Consider the following 21,657-nt stretch of genomic DNA (forward strand, 5'->3'; position numbering starts at 1 on the left):
TACTTTCACCAATAGTTTATGTTCCGTGAGTTTTTTTAAGGTTGTATAAATGATCACCTTTATATAATTCATTATTAACCAATAACAAACTATTTGATTAGTCACAAAATTGACCCATATTGTGGAACATCAACTGTGTGCAAAACCAAAGGCATTACTGTACAATATAAGGTTGGAATCTGATAAACCTGTCAGGTGACCTCAGCTTCAAATCACCTGGGTGAAGTGATAGGTGAGGCCTCTGAGACAGACTTAATTAAAGATAGGAGCCAAAGGCCAATGATAATGTAAACAATTTATTGGAACAATGTACAGATTCAAGCAATGGTAACCAGTCACACCCACGCTATCATCTTACAAATATTACAAAATTACTACAGTACAATATAGATTCTTTGCATGATCCAAAATATTTGGTGGCCCCAAAAGTGTTTTTTTGTTTTTGTTTTTTTTTTAAATCAGCAGCTATTAAAAAAAAGATCAAACCATGTCTATCAAAATTATGGTTTTGCTTTTATTAGGAAAAAAGATGAAGGCAGGCAGTCTAATCAAGTTTGAAGGCTAAAAGAGAACAAGACTACAGGAGGTCTTTGACTAGACATTCTTCAATATTGGCGGGTGTTTTATAAAATACAAATTTTCAATAAAGCTTCATAGAAAGTCAAACTTGTATTTGTCAACCTATTTCTTTGCTTTTAAATTAGGCATTACCTCTTTCTTTAGATACCGTATATTGTACATCTATTGCAAAATACCAACAAAACCTCCAAGTATATGCTCTCCAGGCATTGTTTACACATTACACTAAATATTTATCACCTTTGACAAAAAGGACAAAGTATGTGCAAGTTGACATTTTAAATTGTTCTCTCCCCCTGCTTTGCAATTGTAATCACATTTTACAAGTAGCAGTGTTGCACACAAACACTAATTAACACCCATGGTTACCCATTTTTATACATGAAGGGCAAGAGTTTGACTAATCTTTAGCTCTTCAGAGGAGATGCAAAAAGGTATACATATTGGGGAAATGATAAAAAAAACAACACTAAACACAGACAACCTGAGGTTAACATAGCAAACATATATTCAAGTAGTGAAACACAACTACAATAGCAGCAATCAAGTCAGAAATACAGCACAGTAACCATGGGGATTGTTTTGTGTATTTTATAGACCCACGCTCTTTCAGTGAAATAATAACAGCACGCGCACGCACACACACACGCACGCACAGACGCACACATCCCATCAAGCTGTGATTACTTGTTTTGCATGCCAAATGCCAAACAGCTGGAATGTGACACAAAAATCACTTCAAAACACAAATGATGTGGCACTTACAAGTAATTGCCTCAGTATTCCATGATGTATTATAGCCTGTATTTACTGGTTTACTTCATTAATGTTAGAACTAAGAGAGTAATTATACATTTCATACTGTGAAAGTTTATCAAAGACAATATGCTACTTTAATAACCCAATTTCATCAAGATATTTAATGTACAACATAAATACATTGTAGCAGCAACACTTGATTACAGACCTGTGCTAATACTAAGATCATATTCTGAAGGGGTTTTCTCCATTGTTAACTTTAACCACTTGCAATGTAAGTTTTAAGTGCATGTCATGTGCATCACAAAAGGTTAAAATACTGCAGCTATTACTCTGGCCAGCAGAGGAAAAATGATTGGTTGGGCATAAAAAATAAATAAAAAAAAAAAAAATCATCCTACTTTACTAAATCATCATGGAATACATTCAGGCGATCTGCAACTTAAACACTTTCACACTTTATAAAATATAACAGCACAAAACAACCAGAGACAATAACGTTGCTGTAATTTCACAGTATTTAAAAACTATACATCCAGCTATGGGGTAAAATTTAGGGAGAAGATCTAAATGTCCCAGTGTTGAAACACATAAGTGGTTACTAATAAACCTTTAACTGAAGCTCCCCTCCTTCCCATAGTCCCCTTCCCACTTTATGTTGGGGTGTTAGGGGCCACCAACATGCAAGAGATGAAAGCATCCAAGTACCCCACAAAACACAACCATCCAAAACATTACACAGTCATTCTCAAGATCATGCTTTTAGCACAAAAATCAGACAACCAGCAACAAAACTTCATTACATTGAGAAAAAAAAAAAAAAACATATTTAACATTGATCTGATGGACTGAATAGTTCTGACAGCCAAAGTCACAAAAATCACTAAGACAGGTTTAGTGTCTTTGTGGTTGAAGTCCTAGAAACAAAGGTAATGACAGACTCACAGGATGCTCGCCTGTGTGCTTCTCCTTCATTTTTCTTTCACAAGGCTCAGACAATATAAAGGACTGTAAGCATCTAAAGCTTTGATATGCTTGCTGATAAATGTCCATCTCACATTCACACCACAAGACCAAACTGAGAATTCACTCCAACATTATATCACAGCCAAGATTTTACAGATTTCCTAAATTTGGTGTGTTAACCCAGTCATGCTACATTGCAGCTGATAGCTGCAATTCTCCGGTAGAGGAAACAAAAGTACTGCAATTAGATAAATTACAAGGTCAAAGAAGAACCTTATCACAGGGCAATGACAGCTGTCAAACATAACACATATCACAAATTACAGCTTTTCACAATGATACAAGCATGCTACCTATTCCCGGAAAAGCTGCTCTTAACAGAAATCTTTGTACTCTCCAGTGACATAATTACTGTTTCCCTGCTAAAGTTTAGGAACACAGAAATAATCTGATAACTATTTATGATATGCAGCATTATAAATTATATTCTCCAGAGATGGATCCAATACAATGCATTCTTAGCATTAGTTGCTATTCCTTAGCTTTAAGCTATCCTTGGATTAAGAGAGTAATAAGGAAAAATCAATTCTATTTGTAGAATTATGTTTCATTAAACTACCACGTTGCTTAGTGGGCCGACAAGATTATAAATGAGTATCTGCTCTAAAAGACCATTTTCTTTCAATATGTGCACACTTCTCATCCTACCAAAATTAAGCAAATGCTTCACAACATTTTGCAAAGTTTTCTCCATTTTTTTGCTCACGTTTCTTTTCAGTAGTTTGGGGTGATAAGATGTTTGGGGAATAAATGGAGAGAAATTATACACATTATTTCTGATTGAGATGTGGTTATATGAATTTTCCTCCCATGATAATGTTATTCTGCCAGTCACTTTCCCCCCTTGCCTGTGCGTAGGGGCACTGAGTACTGGAGCTACCACCTCCCTCCCACCCCATCCAGCAGGTCAGGGAGGGGTCCACACCGCTTCCCTCCCCTTAGCAGGCAGACCCTTCCCCCAAGTAAAGGGCAACGTGTTCCCTGGGTAAAAGAGATTCCCTATATTGTGTCCCTCAGTGACCTTTGAAGAGAAACAGAAGCCTTGTTAGAATGCAGTAACAATTCATTTAAATAAATACTGAAATCAGCCCGTTTTATAGTTGATTTCCTACATTATGAATTATACCATATGTATAAAGTATCTATCTATACCAGAGAAGAAACTGACCCCCAGTGATGAGGCCCACCGCTGTGGAAACAGTTACACCCCGTAAAAGGTGGCCAGCCGTTCCTTTAGTGGCATGGGGAACTGATCTGCAAAACGCCTCCAATTTTCCTCTCCCACCTGGTTCTTAAACCCATGAAGGATCTGAAATTAACACCAGGAAAAGTTCATACCGTGTTGTAACTGAGCACTGCCTTTCAAAATAGATCTTGAGCATGACAAGGCTATCAGTGTCAGCTGCACATCATTGCCACTGGGGGCAGGCATGGAGACAGTGAATGCAGGAATAACTGCACAAATACATGTCAGTCATCTCCTAGAACAATGAAGTCCTTAATAAGGATTTGCAAAAATTATTTTTAAAAATTAGTAAAAAGTTATTTAAACTGGGTAAATGTTTGTAATTTGTGCCTAAACAGTCATTTTCAGCTTTTACCTTGTAGAACATGTCTCTGAGATCATCCTTTGGATTTACCCAGGAGGCCACTGCGTCACAGAAGAATATAAAATCCTGTTCCAGAAAAAAGAGGTGAAGCAACATCTGGACTTCCAGAGCAACTGACTCATTTTTACCACGCTACCAACTTATTGCTGGATCTCACCTGCACTACACCTCCTGGATTTACACTGATCATAGTGCAAATTCCTCTGAATGCAGAATCTTTCTCCTCATTGTCTCTTATATTTCGTAGAGAGGTGCACCTGACAACGGGAACAGCCAAATTTAAGACCATACGTCAACAGAATCTTCAAGTAACAATTTTAGAAACAGTACGCACTATCAAACACTAAATTCACCTGTTCATGAATCAATTCACTAACATATCTGTGAGAAATAGATGTATTAGCATCCTTAATACAAATATTTATGTTTCATCTTATCAGTAGTATCATTTAGTCCTTCTTTAAAGTAAATACATATAATCTGTGTATAGTCAATGTGAGAAAAAAACAAAAAACAAAAAAAAACTGTCTATCCTGACCTGAGATATCAAGTCAAGCATGCACACAAAACATTTCATTTCAAAACAAAACTGTTTTTTTTTATAAACATAACTACTCTCAGCTCTTATCAGTTTAGACTTTTTGTCTATGAGCAAAACCTCATGTATAGCACCTTGAAAATAACATTACGTTTTGAAAGGTTGACTAGGGTCATTTTGGGACAGGCACATGCAGCTGGGTGACTACTAAATGAGAAAGGGATTTAAGAATGGTCTTTTGCAGCAAAGACTGCATCCTTTCTCTGTTGTTGAACCAGCAGGCATGTGACAAATCTGATCCCATGCATCTTTTAGGTTGTTAGTGACAGTTAACAATGACAGAAAACTAGAAATTAAACAAATTAATGTATAATACATGAAGGTGCTACTGAGGAAAAGAAACAAATCACAAAGACCTAATTAGAGGACAGGGTTAGTCACATGGTTGGCAATGATTACAAACTAATAAGAAAGAAAAAAAAAAAACAAAACTGAAAATACTTCTTTTGAGAAGGAAAGTGAGGAAAGGAGAGCAACAGGAGAGAAAGGGGAGCAACAGGAGACAGACAAGAAGACTGGAAGAAAGCAGAGAGAAGATGAATTAAATAAAAGATTGAATAATACACACCAGGGTCTTATAAACTGCTGTAGCATGGGTGCCACCTCTTGAGGACAAACGTAACCAAGACGACCAATTGTTATTGCTAAGGTAACGCAATCACGGTTACACACCACCAAACGCCAACCAAGACATGAGCAATGAGGAGGGGAGGAGAAAAATAAAGAAAAAACAAACAACTCAGAGACATAAATCAACAGAATCTGTGTATGATAATAAACAGAAGATTTCACTAGTGTTGATTATTACTGCCCCTTCAGTCATGGGGAGGAATGTAAAATATGACACTCTAAAAAAAACATAGAACACGTTTAAGGGAGAACACATTGACAACTTTGACAGGACATTCATAGAAGTAAGGCAAACAATGGCATCTGCTTTCAGAAATCCAAGGGATCCAACAGCTCGTTAAATCTAGTATGAAACTGAAGGAGATCCATTAGCTTGGCTTAAAATGTAGGTCTCAATGTAAAGACACAGGCTAGCTAAGGTGTAGCATATGCATGTGAATGTGACTAGCCTAAACAAGAGCAGGTCAACTTGGGTTTTCAGAGATTTCTCCCTTAAACTCACAAATGTTAATTTTCCATAAGAAACAGAAATGTTTTTGTTCTTTTGAAAATAAATGACAGATTACTCCAAGCCAACTACATGGAGGGAGACTAGTATCCAGCACAGCAGGTTCTTATGAGGCAGAGAGGAGGGAGGACCTAAGTTTAAGAGACACAAAACTATGCAACATTCTCATTAACAAACAGGCATTTATGAACAATCCAATGACACATGCAGAAAGCAGATGGTATGCTCATTAGAGTCAAGTTCAGTGCAGGATCAGCTCGTCAGAGAAAACGAAAAGTGCCAGTATGCACGCTCCAAGAATGTACTGCCACACCCACTTTAACTGTGGTGTTACATGGCCTTCTAAATTTAGTTCCACTGGTTCTTGTGGAGATCTTCACACATGGCCGAAACATCTGATCTTGGTCATTAATGTAGTATCTTTTGGTTCACTGTTGTGTTTGCAATATATACACCTCAATGTATACATTGAAAAGACCAGTGACAAAGTTCAGTCAGATGAAAGACATTTAGAAAAGTTATGATTATCATGTATCCTGCATCAAACACTGGCCATTCTTAACAACATTTAACATCTATTGGCAGATATGCATCCACATTTAAAGAACAGTAAATAAAAGCAACAAATAAACTGACAGCAAACAAACAGGAACACATCTATAGAGTCCATCGTTTTTCTTTTAATTTGGCAGGTTACACTTCACCCTTATAGGCATCATTTTGATGAGATGGTCACTTTCACTCATCAAATCAGGATTTCCAATTCACATGGTAAAAACAAGAGCAGAGTGTAACCTTTTTAAAGAATGCTCTTGGCTGGGTGCCCTACAATTATTCAGTTCAAGTGTTCTCTGAATCAGTCAGCTATTGTTTACAATGTTAAGTAAATATGTAGTCTTGTGAGGCTGTGGACTCGCCTAGCTAACACACTGCTTGTGCTTTACCATTTAACCTGTTAAAGTATTCTACCTCACCTGACGGTGCAGTCAGTCCACATTAGTTAATTCCAAGTCTGGGCTCTTACATGCCTCGCTGTGTCAAGATTTTCACACCAGGGCTGTCCCGGGGTTTCATTTACTTTTACCTATATTTACAGGCCACACTGCCAGGCTGCAAATCAGTAGCTGAAATACTTTGCATACTTTGGTGAAACCAGCGAAACCTGTAGGGCTCACGGCTTAGAAAGAGGTTTTGGACAAAGGTTATAGGGCAGCACAGTGAGTGTAGTGAATCCTGGCTGACTGGACCTGAGTGTGTGAGCACCTCCCTGCATGTGTGGCAACATGGCTGGCTGGCTCAGCACTGCCACCGAGTGGTACCTGTGTTCTCCAGTAGAGTCTTTGGTGTGTTGGGCCTGTTAATGATCTCCACCAGCTGGTGCAGCACCATGGCAATGTATGGCTGCATTTCAGGCCCTGCGAGTGTAGCAAGAACAAAAAGTGATGAAATGAAATGTGTAGGCTGTTCACTTTGGTGACTATTTTTGACTAGTGTTAATTGTCATATACTGAATTGTGAAAATAAGGTGTTAAAAGTGAGGCACTCACCCATTTGTATAGATATCTCTCCAATTGCCCATGTTGCATTATTGCACACAGATATTAGCTCTGGGTTTAAATTAGTACCCAGTATAGGCATAAAATCAGCTGGAAGAAGGAAAATTAATCAATTCAGAAAATGACTAACAACATTTTCAAAAAAAGACAGTGTTTCTTACTCTGCTGCACAGCAAACATACCTATGCATGGTTTGACATGCTGGAAACAGGCCTTGGTCAGATCGCCCAGCAGAGCAAAAGAACTCTGTCGCACTTCTGGCATTTTGTCCTGAATGACAGATCAGCTAAAGGTAAAAAATCCAAGAGGCTTCATATTTATCAGATAAATGACATGTAATATTCTTTGACAGCTCTTCACCTGCATGCACTGGTACATGAGGGTGAGGATGTTGCTACGAGCAACCAGCTGCTCAATAGTGCCTCCCAAACCTTCAGCCAGTCCACTAAGAAGATCCAAAGCCACAATCATGAAGTCTTTGTCAGGGGCCTCATACTGGTCTGGCTGTGACTGGTGAAGCTAAATGAATGAAGGATCGTGGAATAGAAGGTAAGAGTTCAATTAAGTTAAGTCAAACTACTAGAAAACCATTTTTTACACCACTAGAGGACCGAAGACTGCCCTATCAATTAATAATAAAGTCCCTATGCTGAACAGGGTAACAATGACGTATTCACACATCCAGCAGACACAGGGTGATATTAGTGTTCATTTGAAGTCATGCTTGTGGCTAACTGATGAATGCACTGTAAGTGACACCTGCAGGTTTGCCAAATAACACATGGTTATCTGTCAAAACATGGGGGTGTAAATATTCCACATTTTGTATTTACAGATAGTGATATTATGTAGAGTAAGAGTGCGTGTTCACACATTTAAGGATCGTACACACTCACCATGGCCTGAGCGAGGGTCTTCTGAACCAGATTGACACAGCGTTGATAAACAGGCTCACAGTAGGGCAGGAAGCCACTCTGCAGGGCGGTGGCTACTGATGACAAACACTGAGGAAGTCAGGCAAGAGGGGACTTAGTAATCTGTCATCATAGAACTTAGACTGACAACGAGTTCACTGTCAGCTAAAGGATTTGCATCGGCAGTAACTGCACCTCAGAAACTCACTTCTAATAAAGGAAAGAGATCTTTGTCTTCATCTTTCAACTGGTTCCACTTCTGGATTAGAGGGGGCATCAACATCTGGATGTATTCCTAAAAAATAAGTAGATAAAATTAGTCTTCACACAGACACAATATACAAATAAAGTAAAATCAATAATTACAGACATGAATCCATTCACCAAAAATTCAAACTCAAAATTAGAAGAAGGGTTTATCACTTGTTTACCTTCTGAATTATGATACCTATAAAATCTGAAAATACATTTACCACTACTAGCACTCCAAAAGTAGAAAAAAAAAAAAAAACCCAAAAAAAAAACATATGTGCTATTGTCACATTCACACAAAAAAGTGAAATGAAACTGAGTCCAGGTTTCTGTTCTGCATACCGGTTTATTGAGATGGTGCCCCACTGAGTCTGCCAGTGTTCCTATGGCGTCGTAAAGAATGAGCAGATTCTTGTGTTGATACTTGCTGAAAGCAAACACCAGCGTGTCCAGGATGAACGCCAAGTAGGGCACAAGCTCTGTACAAGCCTCCTCCTCCAAAGTTGCAAAGGCACTGGTTAGGATAGATTAAAAATGGGTAAAAGAAAATAATACAATAAACCAAGCAATGTGTGACTATGACCTCTCAACCACATTAAGAAATCTGGATGTATCTCAATACTATAAATGCAGTGTGCTGACCCTGATGTGCTAACAAAACTTCTCACCTACAAGCAGCCTCCTGAACGCGCTTGTTGCTATCTAGAATACGCTTGAGCAGCTCAGTCATTAGAGGCTTCAGGTAAACATCTGGGGGCTGGCTGACAACCCAGTGGGCGTAGCGGCTCAGTGTCCAGCAGGTGATTGAACGCACCAGGGCCTTCTTATCAGACAAACACTGGATGAGATGGGGAATGAGCTCAGGCAGGTATGGGATCATGCCCTGCATACATCCTGAAAACAGGGATAAGAACAGTGTCATTTCAAGCAAACATTTCCTCCAAGTCATTTTTTAAGAGGGACCTTACTCCCTTTGCTGTGTCCACACTTCTTCCTCTTCTTTATCTTTCCCTTCTTACCTTCAGCTATAGCTCCCAGCACAAGGATGCCAGACTCTTTAACTACCCACTCAGGATGGAAGAGCAGTTCTTTGAGTAGGGGCAGGATATGCAGCAACAGATCTTCCCGGAAAACATTGGCCAACACGTCCAACGCTGCTGCTGAACACTTACCTAACGTTTGAATAAAAACAGAGCAACATACATATGAAAAAACATCATGCATACAGACATCACATGTACACAAACAAAGAGCAGTCAATACCCTGTACACTGTTTAGCAGGAGACAGTGAAAAGGAACAATTCATATCAGACATCTCTAGTTTTTGTCTGTACATAAGCAATGAACTCACGAAGGTTCCAATCAGAGATAGTATCGTCATCATCCAGTTCATCATCTTCATCTTCGTCTTCTTCAATCCCATCACCCTCATGTTGCTGGGCAACTGTCCGTGAGCGGTGGAAGCGTGGCCTGATGTCCTGCTCATTGTCAGGAATGGCCTCATCTTCCTCAATGTCGCCCTGCTCGCAACACACGCCATAAAAAAAAAAAAAAAAAAAAAGATTAAGTATGTTGCAGCAGCCAACAGTGGCTGGACTCCAAAAGCACATTATATGGGGATCTTTATTAAAATTCAGTCTGACTGAAGCCAGATTTTTTTGCTACAGTTACATCTGCAATTAGACCAACATTTACAAACGTTTGCAGTAATATGTATAAAACACATGTATTTGTAGACCACACAAACCATGTAACTTAACTGCATGTCATTCTGAGTCCTGTCATTGACTGATTCATTGTCATACCAACAAGTACAGATATTAGACTATATAAACTGACCTTGAGCAAGATAATGTCAATCTCAGAGTACTTCATCCCATTGACAAGCACCGGAGTGAGTCTGGAGCAGAAACCAGAAGAAAAATAATGAGAACAAAGGGCAAGGATCGGTCACAGTCCTCCAGCAATCGCTCACATCTGAATCCAGCTATGTGCACAATTTAACTTGGCTGTGTGGTGACAGAAGTTACAGCTGAGGTCAAACACCAGGATTCTTAATCAGCCATCTTGAGGTGAGGAAGAAGAATAGCATCCTTGGACAAGGTCTTCAGTGACTTACTGCCAAGGCTGCTGTGAATCAACAGCTATTAACACTGCCACTGGAGTGTCAGACTGTACATTATATACACATGTATGCGTGGCTATGAATTCTTACTGGGAGAGGTGTCCACACAGCACTTCCTTACACACTGGCTGCTCTGCCAGAGTAAGCCAGAACTCACAGGCCTCCAAGGCGACATTTTCGTCCTGGTCTTGAGTCCTCTGTAGCATGTACTGATACGAAATGAAAGAGAGAAATTAAAATTTTCATGCTCTTGATTGGCAAAACTGAACATTTCATTTTAAAAGGTCTTTCAAGAGGATGTGATTTGTCTCAGAAAATTCCATGAAAAGACCAAAACCAATGAAGTGCCAGCTCGTTACTATTTAAACCAGTCAAGAATACATCATTTTCTTTCATAAATTAGGGCTAAATAATTTCCTGAAACAGCCAACCTATTGGTTGTGATCCTTTACGGTCATTGTTTGCAAGGAAATTCTTTTTACTTATTAAAATACTTTTAACACATTAATTAATTTCTCTTCACATTAGTATTTAACTAAGCTTCACTGTCCCACTTTCATTTTCCCAGCCTATAGCCTCCCAACTCATTCACCTCTATGATGTTATGCATGTGTGGCAGGAGACGGTCCAGGCGAACTTCCAGCAGCATGACAAGAGCTCTGCACACATTCTTTCTCACTTCTGGTTCCTCATCTGTTGCCAGTGCGAACAGATTCTATAGAGGACAAAAAGACACCAGAATCAAATGTCTTCTCTGCACAGAATGAAGCATCAGCTACGACTATTACTTCTAAAACAACAAGTACTACTAATGGTAATAATAATTAGTGTTATAGCATGTTAAATACAACATAGTGCATTTTAAAACAAATATGATGCAGAATCAATACAGTAATAGTCATATTGTGTTGTGACTTAAAGTCTTGTGTGGTTTTTCAATAAACATACTTTAGTATTTTGCTATTTCATTATTCTTCTAGCATTTTAGAGAAGTTTCTGTTTACCATCATGTAATTACTTCCAACATTGTATGTCTCCAACTGCTTTGTGCTTCAGTTTCTTGCCAATTTACTACTGTTTGACCTTTTTGTTGTGACAAATGTGTTGTAGTACCGTGGCACAAATTTAATTGCAGGCAAAATATCTGCTTTTTATATTTTGTAGAGCTTGTTCCAAGCTTTAAATATAAAAGCAGATTCGGCAATAACAAAAAAATAAAATAAATATTGTAAAACAAATTAAAACGCCAGGGAATAAAAAGTTAAGGACTACATAAAACAGGATTTCAAAAAGGTCTTGAAATGAAGCTACACAATTTGCCAGCCAGAATTTACACGTGCCTTAGATCAGGCACTGAGTGGATGAATAAAGTGACATCCATCACTACAGGACAAGGTAAACCACAAACAGCCAGAGCAGTACTGTGTGTCTGTGTTACAGTAAGACTTGCCTCAATGAAAGGGTCGATGTGCAGCATAAGAGCCTGGGTCCTGCTGATGATGAACTGATTGACGCAGGCAATGGCATGAGACCTGCAACACAGTAAGCCCCAGTTAAGAGTCACACCAACATGTTTTCCTCACGTTGCATGCTATGAATGCAGCCTCTGTCTCCATTGCCACTAATTTAAACTCTAAATATGCAGCACTGTTCTTGAGTGACTAGGACTACAGACTTCAGCTGCACAATAAGATCTGTATTGTGTCTTGTAAATACACTATATAAATAAACCTGTTACATAAAACCTACTCACTGGTACATTAGGAGTTCAAACATGTCAGAAACATATAGATAAAATTGTGATGAATTACAGAAAAGTGGAAGGTGTGGATATTTTTTTCACTTAAGAATTCTGTTAAGAATTTAATGCAACCAGCACAATAAATGCTGAACCTATGTATAATGAACCAATAACCATGAATTATCAATATTTAAGTATATCAAGGGAATTCATTAACACTTTAATAATTTTAACTTTATAGTAAACAAAGAAAAGCATATTTAAAACAAGTTGATACCTAATCTTAGGACTGCTGTGCTTGAAAAACTGCAAGAACTTGGGGATCATGACGTTAAGAGGACGATCCAGCATGTCACTGTCCAGAATCTCAGCAGAGTCCTCGCAGATCTTCTGCAGGGCTCCAAACGCTCCCTGGGGAGATGGAGAAAAAAGAAAAAGCAAAAGCAATAAAGTAAGTGATAAGATTTCCGCTGTCGAGACAAACTCTAACATAGGTTTTCATAACTACCAGGCGGTTATACCCCAAGCTACTGAAATAGTGTGGCTGTGATGTTACTGATTTGCTGAAAGGAAAATTCCTCACATGAATTAACCAAGGCTCTTTGGAGCCAGAAGGGCCTGAAGTTTCTGTTGTCCTTTTTGTTTCATCTTGACACTGTGCTGCATTTCTCTTACATTCTCAACATACAATTACTATCTTTATTTGATTTTCTCTGCAGTGTACAAAGATTAGTGTTTACATAAAAATTACATAGGCCATATAGAGAAGCCTAAAAATGTTGAGGCTGCTCATCCACAATCCTCAATATGATGCAACCTCTTCCACTCAAATAACCTTTAAACAACAGTCATTCTTAATACACAGACACACACACACACACACACACTTTAAAACAAATATAATACTGGGTTTTACAAAAAAAGACTCCAATCTGAAACCAATTTGTCCTCCTCCCACTGGGCATGTTTAGTCTTTAACTGTTGCTCTGCTTCCTTCACAGCAGCAATACGCTTTTGTTTTATGTGGTTCTCGTATTCTAAAATATACAACACACAAACACACACATGTATATTAATAACAGCTCGATGAATGGTTAGTATGCATGCTCACGATATGCTGCAGATTTCTGTCACACACACACACACACACACACACACACACACACACACACACACACACACACACACACACACACACACACACACACACACAAAAAGCTAATACATTAAACAGCACAGCACTGGCACCAATGCTGTCTGAAATGTGTTTCCATAGAAACTGTTCCCATGTCGGCATTCCTTTCAGATGACAGATACACCGAGGACTCAGGGCGGAGGAGCCGAAGGGATGAAACAAGACAAGGATGGTAAGGACACAGACACAAGGTCACAAACAGTAAGAGCTAAAATACAATTAAGGTGAATAAAGTAATTTCTCTTTCCAGTCTACAGGTCACTCACTGGCTCTGTGCAGGAGACGTTCTGGTGATGCATGTGTTTTTCTTTTTTTTGTTGTTTTGGATGATGTATAATTAATGATGTGTTAAAATGGAGAAGAAAAAGGCACAGCGCAGTGACTTGAAGTGTAGGAGATGTGCTGGTGATGAAGCATTGAATTTAATTCCTGATGTAGATGAACAGCACCAGATTTTAAATACTCTGCAGTTTTAACTGACTGAACAAATATAAATATACTGACAGCTGAGCTGAAATCATTAATTAGTCAACAGAAATAATCAATCAGCAGGTATTTTAATAATTTATTAATTATTTCATTCAAGCAAAGATGTCACAGAACCACTTGTTTCTCCGTCTGAAACGTGAAGACATAACTGTATAGTAAATAACTGTCTACCTACAGTTGGCCGAGTCAAAATTAATGAATCATAATGTCTATATATAGGATTTTAGGAGACAATGAAATTATAACTTATCCCACGTAAAGCTTTTAGGAGCCAGGAACACAAGTGCTGCTATCGATGTCAAAATGTGACACAGGCGTTTACGTTTCCTTGGGTCAATAGACCAGGGCAAAGAAACTTGGAGTGGCCTTCAAACATTCTGGTGACGCCCAGGAGTCTGAAGTGTGATCTTTCCTGCTATGGAAGGTCATTAAACTTGAGAATCGAAGTCACACACAGAGCTAACAGAAGTATGTGTCTACTCAACTAAGCAGCTCCAGGAAGCAGACAGCTGCTCCAGAAACTCAAACGTTACAATTCAAGTAAGCACTTAACAACCACTTTCATACACTGTCATTTACTGTCTATACCAGCATCAAATTTGACACTTGGGGTACCATCACAATCACTTTTCAACTGTCATTAATCAAAACAGCAGAACTGCTCTCAGTCAAATCTATATAAAGCCATCCGCCAACATTACACTTGGTATCCAAGACACCTGCTTGTGTCTTTTTATAGAGCGTGCAGAGAGGGGTACAGTGTGACAGCACAGGGGGTCTTTCCTACAACCACTGACCACAAAAAAAAAAAAAAAACACAGGGTGTATCCTATAGCTGCAACTCTTGACACACATGTCAAGAGTGTTATCATGGCAGAATATTATATTTTGTGTATACTGTGTGTAGTGTTTGTTGTATATACTGAAAACCATTAAAAATATATCATATTAAAAGAATAATTAAAACACAACTTTAGATAACACACATTACATAAAACAAGCAGTTACACCCCATTACAGCATTTATAAATACTCTTTCCACTCAACATCAGCAGACAAGAGTGGGACTTTGTGCACCCATAAGGAGGACAATTCAGTGACAGAACGATGAAGATGATCTTGCTTAAATATATTACGATGCATAACACAGAGGACATGTCGAATCCACAAAAGGCTTGAAACCAGCAAGCGTTAACACGTTTCTTATTGCTTGGATTACAAAAAACAAAAAAAAAAAACCACTGTGGACTGGCAGCTGCCAAAAATATTCCCAAAATAGATCCTAGTGGCAGTAATGGTGTGGATTATTTAGGGATCTCTGTATCAACAGCCAGTGTCCTGATGCACATCTGAGCACTATAAAATTCATTTTAGCATTTCAGAATAAAATTTGTTTAAGCAACTATACTAATAACTCTACATGTGTCCAGAATGGGTTGTTTGCTGACATAATGATAAATAATAACTTATTTATGGATACACAATTAAAAAACACAAACACTGTTAAGACATGCATTGCAATACGAAAACTCGGATTGTCACAACTCAGTAACATGCCAAATCCAACCTTTAAACTTTTTAATAAGCCAAATAATGATAGAACCTTTTTAATCACCTTTAAACATTAAATTAGAAAATGGCCTTTTTCATCTCGCACCAACTGAATCAAGAACAGATGATAAGAAGCTTTATAGCCTCCAAGCAGCTTGACAAAAAAAAAAAAAAAACAGTCTTATGAGGAGTTGCTGCATTTGCTTGCTGTTCAGTGTTAAGCCATGCACACACACACAGACACACACACTTCAAGATCCTCTGCAGTAAATGGCTGACCTAAATCTCAGCTTCTGAATTAGATTTAAAAGAGGCAGACAGACTCCAAGGACAGCCATTTTTCTGTCACACCTCTTTCCTAAATATCAGACAATACAGCTTGATGAAAATAATAAGAGCATTCTTGCTCTAAGCAATGATAAGTAATCCTGTTAGGATACCAAATGCCCTTGAACACAGCTGGGTTTATCATGACCGTGTGACTTACTACTTTATTTGTGTGTTCCCTAATGAAAAGCATCCACCTTCCCTGTAGTGATGGATGTCACAGGCACATGCAGCTGGCAGTGTATTAACGAGCAGGGAGTTTATGTGAGTCTAAGTATGGGTGCGGCACCATCACACAGATCAGATGATCCGACATCCACTACGAGTTAATGTATTGTAATATTAGTAGTTACTGCAATGGAACATTTAGCCACCATTTCAATGTAATGACTGTAAACGAGCCACTACTATCAGGAACTGATGAGAGCAAGCACTTCCACTTCATGACATTATACAGTAATCATCATGATCAAAACACAAAGAATTAGATGATGATGGCATATAAAGAGAAACAAGCTTACGCTAACTGAAAAACACTGTGCTGTTTTTGCTGTGCACGTTTTGCTTTATAAACTATTCTGGCTGATGTGTGCCAAGTCAGAATGGGGTCATATGGTTTGCTGGTATTAAAAAAAAAAAAAAAAAAAGAAAGAAAGAATAAATGATTCCATGTTGAATAATCTGTAGTTGTGGCTGCTGCTCCAGCTGTGAGACTGCCTTTAAGGTATCTGGCCAGCAGGATGGTATCCAGATGCTGCTTTATAACTGACCTAGCTCTTTGCCCTTTCCACAATAAATAAACAAACAAGCACACAGCACTTGATACCTAGATGTAGAAACATGCTTATTGAAAATATGATCACAAATGAGCCTAGGTTTAATCCCTGCCTTTCTCTTTGCTTCACAGACATAAGAACTTGGAAAAGAACTGTCCTTAATATTGAGAAACCAGAATATGCAGCTCCCAAAAACAGAAAAGGCTACTGCTTTTGCCATTAATGTTTTAGTTTTGCTGTTTGCGGATCATCACGACATTAAAACATACTTGATTTATTTTATTTTAAATTCTCACAGTTCTCCGTAGTGAGGGAAGGCTTGAATAAATGAAGTATCTTGTCCACATTTAATGCTAAACCACACAAGTTTTGTCAGATTGTTACTTCTGATTTCAGTCTTCTTATATCTCTCATTTCTTCAAAAAAAAGAAAAAAATTATTTAGATGCAAATTGCTCCTGTCCTATTGTGAGAGAATTTTTGATGCTGTATGCTGCATTTATCAGACCCCATGATTTTATGCTGAAATACCCTGCCCTTTTGATATAAAGTTGTAAAAGGACTTGCACAGCCGAGGAAAAGCACCGTTGATATGAGAACATGTCTTCTGTCGTCATCAACTCTGTGTAATCTCTAAATGATACCACCCAACAGGCCTCTACTGATGAACAGAGCTCACAGGCCACAGTCACAAGCTCCTATATTTCCAGTGTTTATCCTCACCTCACATGTGTTGTAGTCCTCAGAATCCAGAAGCAGGCAGAGTTTAGGCAGAAGCTCCGGCCAGTTTTGTAGCTCTCCCTTTGAGGCAATCGTAGTGATGAGGATACCTGTTTGGCCAGGAAATTTACCGTTAGTTATGCTGGTATGATAAAACTACAAAGAAAACACAACATCACTGCAATTTAGTATTTTTAGTAAAATAAACAGCTCTGTGGCAACGTGTTATACATATATAGATATGTCGCCAGAATGACTGCTCTAATACAATCAATTCCTGTCTTACAAAAAAAAAAACAAAAAAAAACACCTATATCTAATCTATCAACAAGAAACTCTAACCCCAAGACCTGTGTACAACACAACATGTAACCAATAATCAATATTCAATATCAGCTAGTAGTTAAACATTAATCACAAGCCTGTGAGATCTTTTTTTTTTTTGGTATACTCATTTACAGTACTTTAACATACTTCTATATTTAACTAAAACCCTGATGTTTCCTGAAGATTGATATGAAACTCCAGGATTTAGCTTTAGGTTTAATGTGTCAGTATGTGGCGTCAACAAATATGCAAATCTACACCCCCAATGAACCACAAGCCTGCTCTTAACTGTCGTGCACTATAATGCTGTTGGTATTTTCCTCAGTAGACATTAATAAACAAGGTGTCACAGCTAACAGCCAGAAACAAACACCTGTGATTATTTCCTCTAGCATCTTTAACTGCAAGACGTTCCATTCAGCGAACCTAGAGAATGTAACTTACCCACAGTGGCCCGGATGAGGGGGGAAGAGTCTCCAATGTTTTGGAGGCACTCGCTCTTGATGAAATCAGATACACCATTAGGGAAGTTCTGGTAGTGGGCTTTCACATTATTCTTCAGTATCAGCCCACTCAGGGACCGTGTTGGTTCATCTTGGGGAGCAGGAGAAAGGACCAAGGAATGAAACGTAAAATAACACGAATACACCGACAGAGTCCAGACAAAGGTTACTGTGGCGTGACAGTGACTCAGCCATAATTGCTTTCTGCCTTCACATTCCTTTTCATCGAACTATGCAGCACTGCACAAGCAAACGTTTTAAACTTAAGCACAAATCAAGTTTTGATTTTGTGAACTAAAAGTGATACTTTATCTTTTCTTTAAAAAAAATTATAGACAAACTCTAGTTTTTTGAATTACTTACATTTTAATCATACGTCCACGGCTACATTTTTGTTTGACAGTATTTGTGCATTATTGCATTTGAACTAAGCGCAACAGTGCTGCAGCATCCTAAAATGTCTTAACACCACTTAACATTTGGGTCATCTACTGTGCAGACAGTCAAGCCAAGAGTTGAGTGGTGCCAGGAATTAGGTTTAAAATTAGAGCGGCCCATATTCTGTGTGCCACATCATCTGTGGTAAGGATGTCATCAGGTCAGCCGAGTCACAGCCGGGCAGACCTGTCACTGAGCAGTTACATAAAAATGACATGGCTGACGTTCATGCTGTCCAGTAACATCGGACGCTCTTGGAACATGGTGTATGACAGAACAAAATACTGAAAGAGACAAAACTTACCTTCAGATTTTAACTTTGTCAAAACAAATATCAAATAGTTGTTAAAGTCTGGGTACTGGTTCAGCTGCTCAAGTCTCTGGGAAAAGTGGTTGAGGAAGACAAAGTGCCATCTTTAACATGGTAACAACAAAAAATAAACAAATAAGTAGAGCAAGCGTTTATGTGGTCAAGTGGTGCTGCAGTGTAACTGTACAATGTGGGAGGAGTGGTGCATTATTAAATACGTCATTTGACAAGACCAAATACTGTATGTACCCACACAGATGATGTATATAGGGCAAAAACAAGTAGCTCATCTATGAGCACATGTGAAGTATTACATCAGTAAATCATTTAGGATCTGCCTGCATTCAGACAACAAACAGAAGGACCAGCGGCATGCAGCAGTAGACAATAACTGTCCTCTAATACAAAAGTATGCATTTGCTTCCTGATACACTGCAGCACATTTGCATCTGACATGTCTACATATACATGTCAGCCAGATATTATTACTAAACCACACATCTCATCGTTCAGCCAGCGTTTTCTAGTTCCACTGAATTTGACGTCTCCCTCTAATGCTTGTCAATGAATCTGGTTGAGGCCCGTCATAGTAATATGTCAAAAATGTTTCGAGATTTTTTTCATTTTAATGTGGACAAATCTGAAATTCACATTTAATCCTTAACAAGTCAGTTTTGTCAGAAGATGCTATTTAATCAGATTATTGCGTCTGCAAGAGGCTTTAGATTTAAAACTAAATCACTCATCTTTGTATATGCACTGTGACAAGAGAACTGCAAATGTTAGACGCTGCTGGTATGTTTGGAGCGAACAGACAGGCACTGAATTGATGTATGCGGATGCCTTTGCTGTCATCCTTAATACAGTCATTATTACATCATTATTGCAACACAAATGATTTTATAACTCAGCAATTATCTGACTACTTTGGAAACAGATTGTCTGATATTTCACAGAAACGTCTTTCTCACCTTGTAAAATGAACACCATGGTCCATTACCAGCTCATAACCCCAGGCTGTAGTTAAACTGAACATTTTTGTGTGTGTTTTGTGGATAATATTCAGGTGTTACAGTAAATACCCAGCTAGCTGCTAACTGGCTTATTTAAACTGCAGGATAATAACACTAAGCGAGGGACAGGACTATATGCTGGGTGAGTCCTACAAGCGTCGTTTGTTTTTAGAATAATCAATAGTTATAAGTGGCGAGACGTAATTTACATCTACAGCTTCTTTCTATGAGTAACTCGGCACGGCACGGCACGGCCTACTTAGCATGTTGAGACAAAAAGACACCTGCCTACCTGTTTATAACGGTAACCACCCTGGCTAGTTTAGGCTAACGCTAGCCTGTTGAGTCTGTCTACCTAGCACAAGTAACAAGGTGCGTTATCGTCCCCGTCTGGCCGAGGAAAGGATACTTGCTGGACGGATCTCTGTGTGGACGTATCCGGCGACTGAGACTCCTTGAGCAGCTGTAAAATCTGTTGAAGTCCTTGCTCGTCTGGTTTCCACTGACACTCCATCTTGCTGTGCTGCAGAGAAAGAAGTAACGTTAGCTAGCATGTAGGGTTTGTCCTCAAACGCCTCGCCAGCGTTACATCGGCTAAACGCTTCGAGGGATTTCGTACATACTGAGTTATTATTATTATTATTATTATTATTTTTACCTGTTTTTCGGATTAGCAGACGTACTCGAGTGTAGCTGGCTTTCTGGCGAAATGTGACCGTCTGTCTGGGTTTTCAGACATGGGCCTGTTCCCGCACGCACATCCGTTTTCCCAACAAGCTGAAAAAGCTGCGTCCACCGCATATAACTGGCGGCCTCATCAGCTGACCCACGGTGGAGGGGTCCTAGTGCGGGTCAAATCCTAGCTAAACACGTTCACTGTTCGTGTTATTGCTAAACACCTCTAATTGGTCTTAGTACTGGCGCACGTCTCACCATTTTTCTATCAGAAGTGCAGTGGCTGTGAGTGAGACGAGACGGAGGTGAACGGAAGGAAAGGTCTGGAACGCAGCCTTAAAATTATGCATTTCCCGAAGGCACCTTAACGCAGCAGTGATCACTTGAACGCCTCACAGTGTTGCCGTTGTGTTTATAACTTGAGTAAAATGAGAAACCGCGACATCTAAAGGCTGCTCGTGTTTTTCTATTCAACAAAGGAGACATACACACATACAATACACCAGAGACGATTTCAGACTTTAGTGCTCAAGCACACCCAAATTTCATCTCAGCACCCTTAAAAATTATAATAATAATTCATCACTAGGCCTATTATTAACTAACGTCATGTCAAAACAACAACAATAGCAATAGCTATTACTGTTATAAAGCACTACAGTTATTCTTCTTTATTAACAAATGAAAGAAAACTCAGTTGCATGTTTACAGTAGACCATTGTAACTTTGCTCCACATGGCAAATGAGCAAACCACTGCAGATTCAGATTCGGTGACTGGATGTTAAGTTTGCTATTCAGTCGACAGCACAAAGAAAGAGAGAGGAGGCTGAGCACCATTCATAATAAAATGTTTCTGGGCTCTTTATTATGTGGTACCTCAGAGTACCTCAGCTAAATGGGAATAAAGGGAGCAGACATAGTATGTCGTGGTCACGCATTAATAACGCGCGGAAACAAAAAAAAAAAGATCTCCAGGCCAAATTATTGGTCTTACCGCTGTGTACCGCTAGATGGCAGCACATGACAGAAATGCG

General features: G+C 38.9%; 1 protein-coding gene across 3 annotated transcripts; it reads right to left on the reverse strand.

Annotated features, from left to right (window-relative positions):
- Positions 1-282: 282 nt before the first annotated feature.
- Positions 283-20,939, reverse strand: tnpo1 (transportin 1). Of its 3 annotated transcripts, none has more exons than XM_026296814.2 (25): positions 20,606-20,938; positions 20,357-20,465; positions 18,929-19,004; positions 18,128-18,277; positions 17,360-17,466; positions 12,577-12,710; positions 12,009-12,090; positions 11,151-11,273; positions 10,649-10,767; positions 10,273-10,333; positions 9,785-9,953; positions 9,452-9,604; positions 9,101-9,326; positions 8,775-8,946; positions 8,389-8,475; positions 8,163-8,270; positions 7,627-7,785; positions 7,449-7,536; positions 7,258-7,356; positions 7,030-7,125; positions 5,141-5,216; positions 4,132-4,231; positions 3,966-4,040; positions 3,533-3,673; positions 283-3,385 (listed from the first exon to the last, which is right to left on the reverse strand). In XM_026296814.2, the coding sequence occupies exons 1-24, from the start codon at positions 20,746-20,748 to the stop codon at positions 3,566-3,568; spliced, it is 2,820 nt and encodes a 939-aa protein (XP_026152599.1). In that variant the 5' UTR covers positions 20,749-20,938; the 3' UTR covers positions 283-3,385; positions 3,533-3,565. The 3 variants fall into 3 exon arrangements, 2 of the variants coding, with proteins under 2 accessions (XP_026152599.1, XP_026152600.1); XM_026296815.1 differs by having other exon boundaries at positions 20,357-20,470; positions 20,606-20,740; XR_003295018.2 differs by lacking the exons at positions 283-3,385; positions 3,533-3,673; positions 5,141-5,216 and having other exon boundaries at positions 20,606-20,939.
- Positions 20,940-21,657: the final 718 nt, after the last annotated feature.

Source organism: Mastacembelus armatus, chromosome 12 (genome assembly GCF_900324485.2).
Source record: "Mastacembelus armatus chromosome 12, fMasArm1.2, whole genome shotgun sequence".
Classification (NCBI taxonomy): Eukaryota; Metazoa; Chordata; class Actinopteri; order Synbranchiformes; family Mastacembelidae; genus Mastacembelus; species Mastacembelus armatus.

Bases quoted from the DNA above. Each gene is read 5' to 3' on its own strand.
- tnpo1 (XM_026296814.2), bottom strand. From the start codon at position 20,748: ATGCGGTGGACGCAGCTTTTTCAGCTTGTTGGGAAAACGGATGTGCGT. The intron at 7,357-7,448 runs GTATGTTTGCTG...TCCTTCTTCCAG, and splicing joins GCATGTCAAACCATGCATAG to CTGATTTTATGCCTATACTG. The intron at 3,674-3,965 runs GTAAAAGCTGAA...TGTTAATTTCAG, and splicing joins TCAGAGACATGTTCTACAAG to ATCCTTCATGGGTTTAAGAA.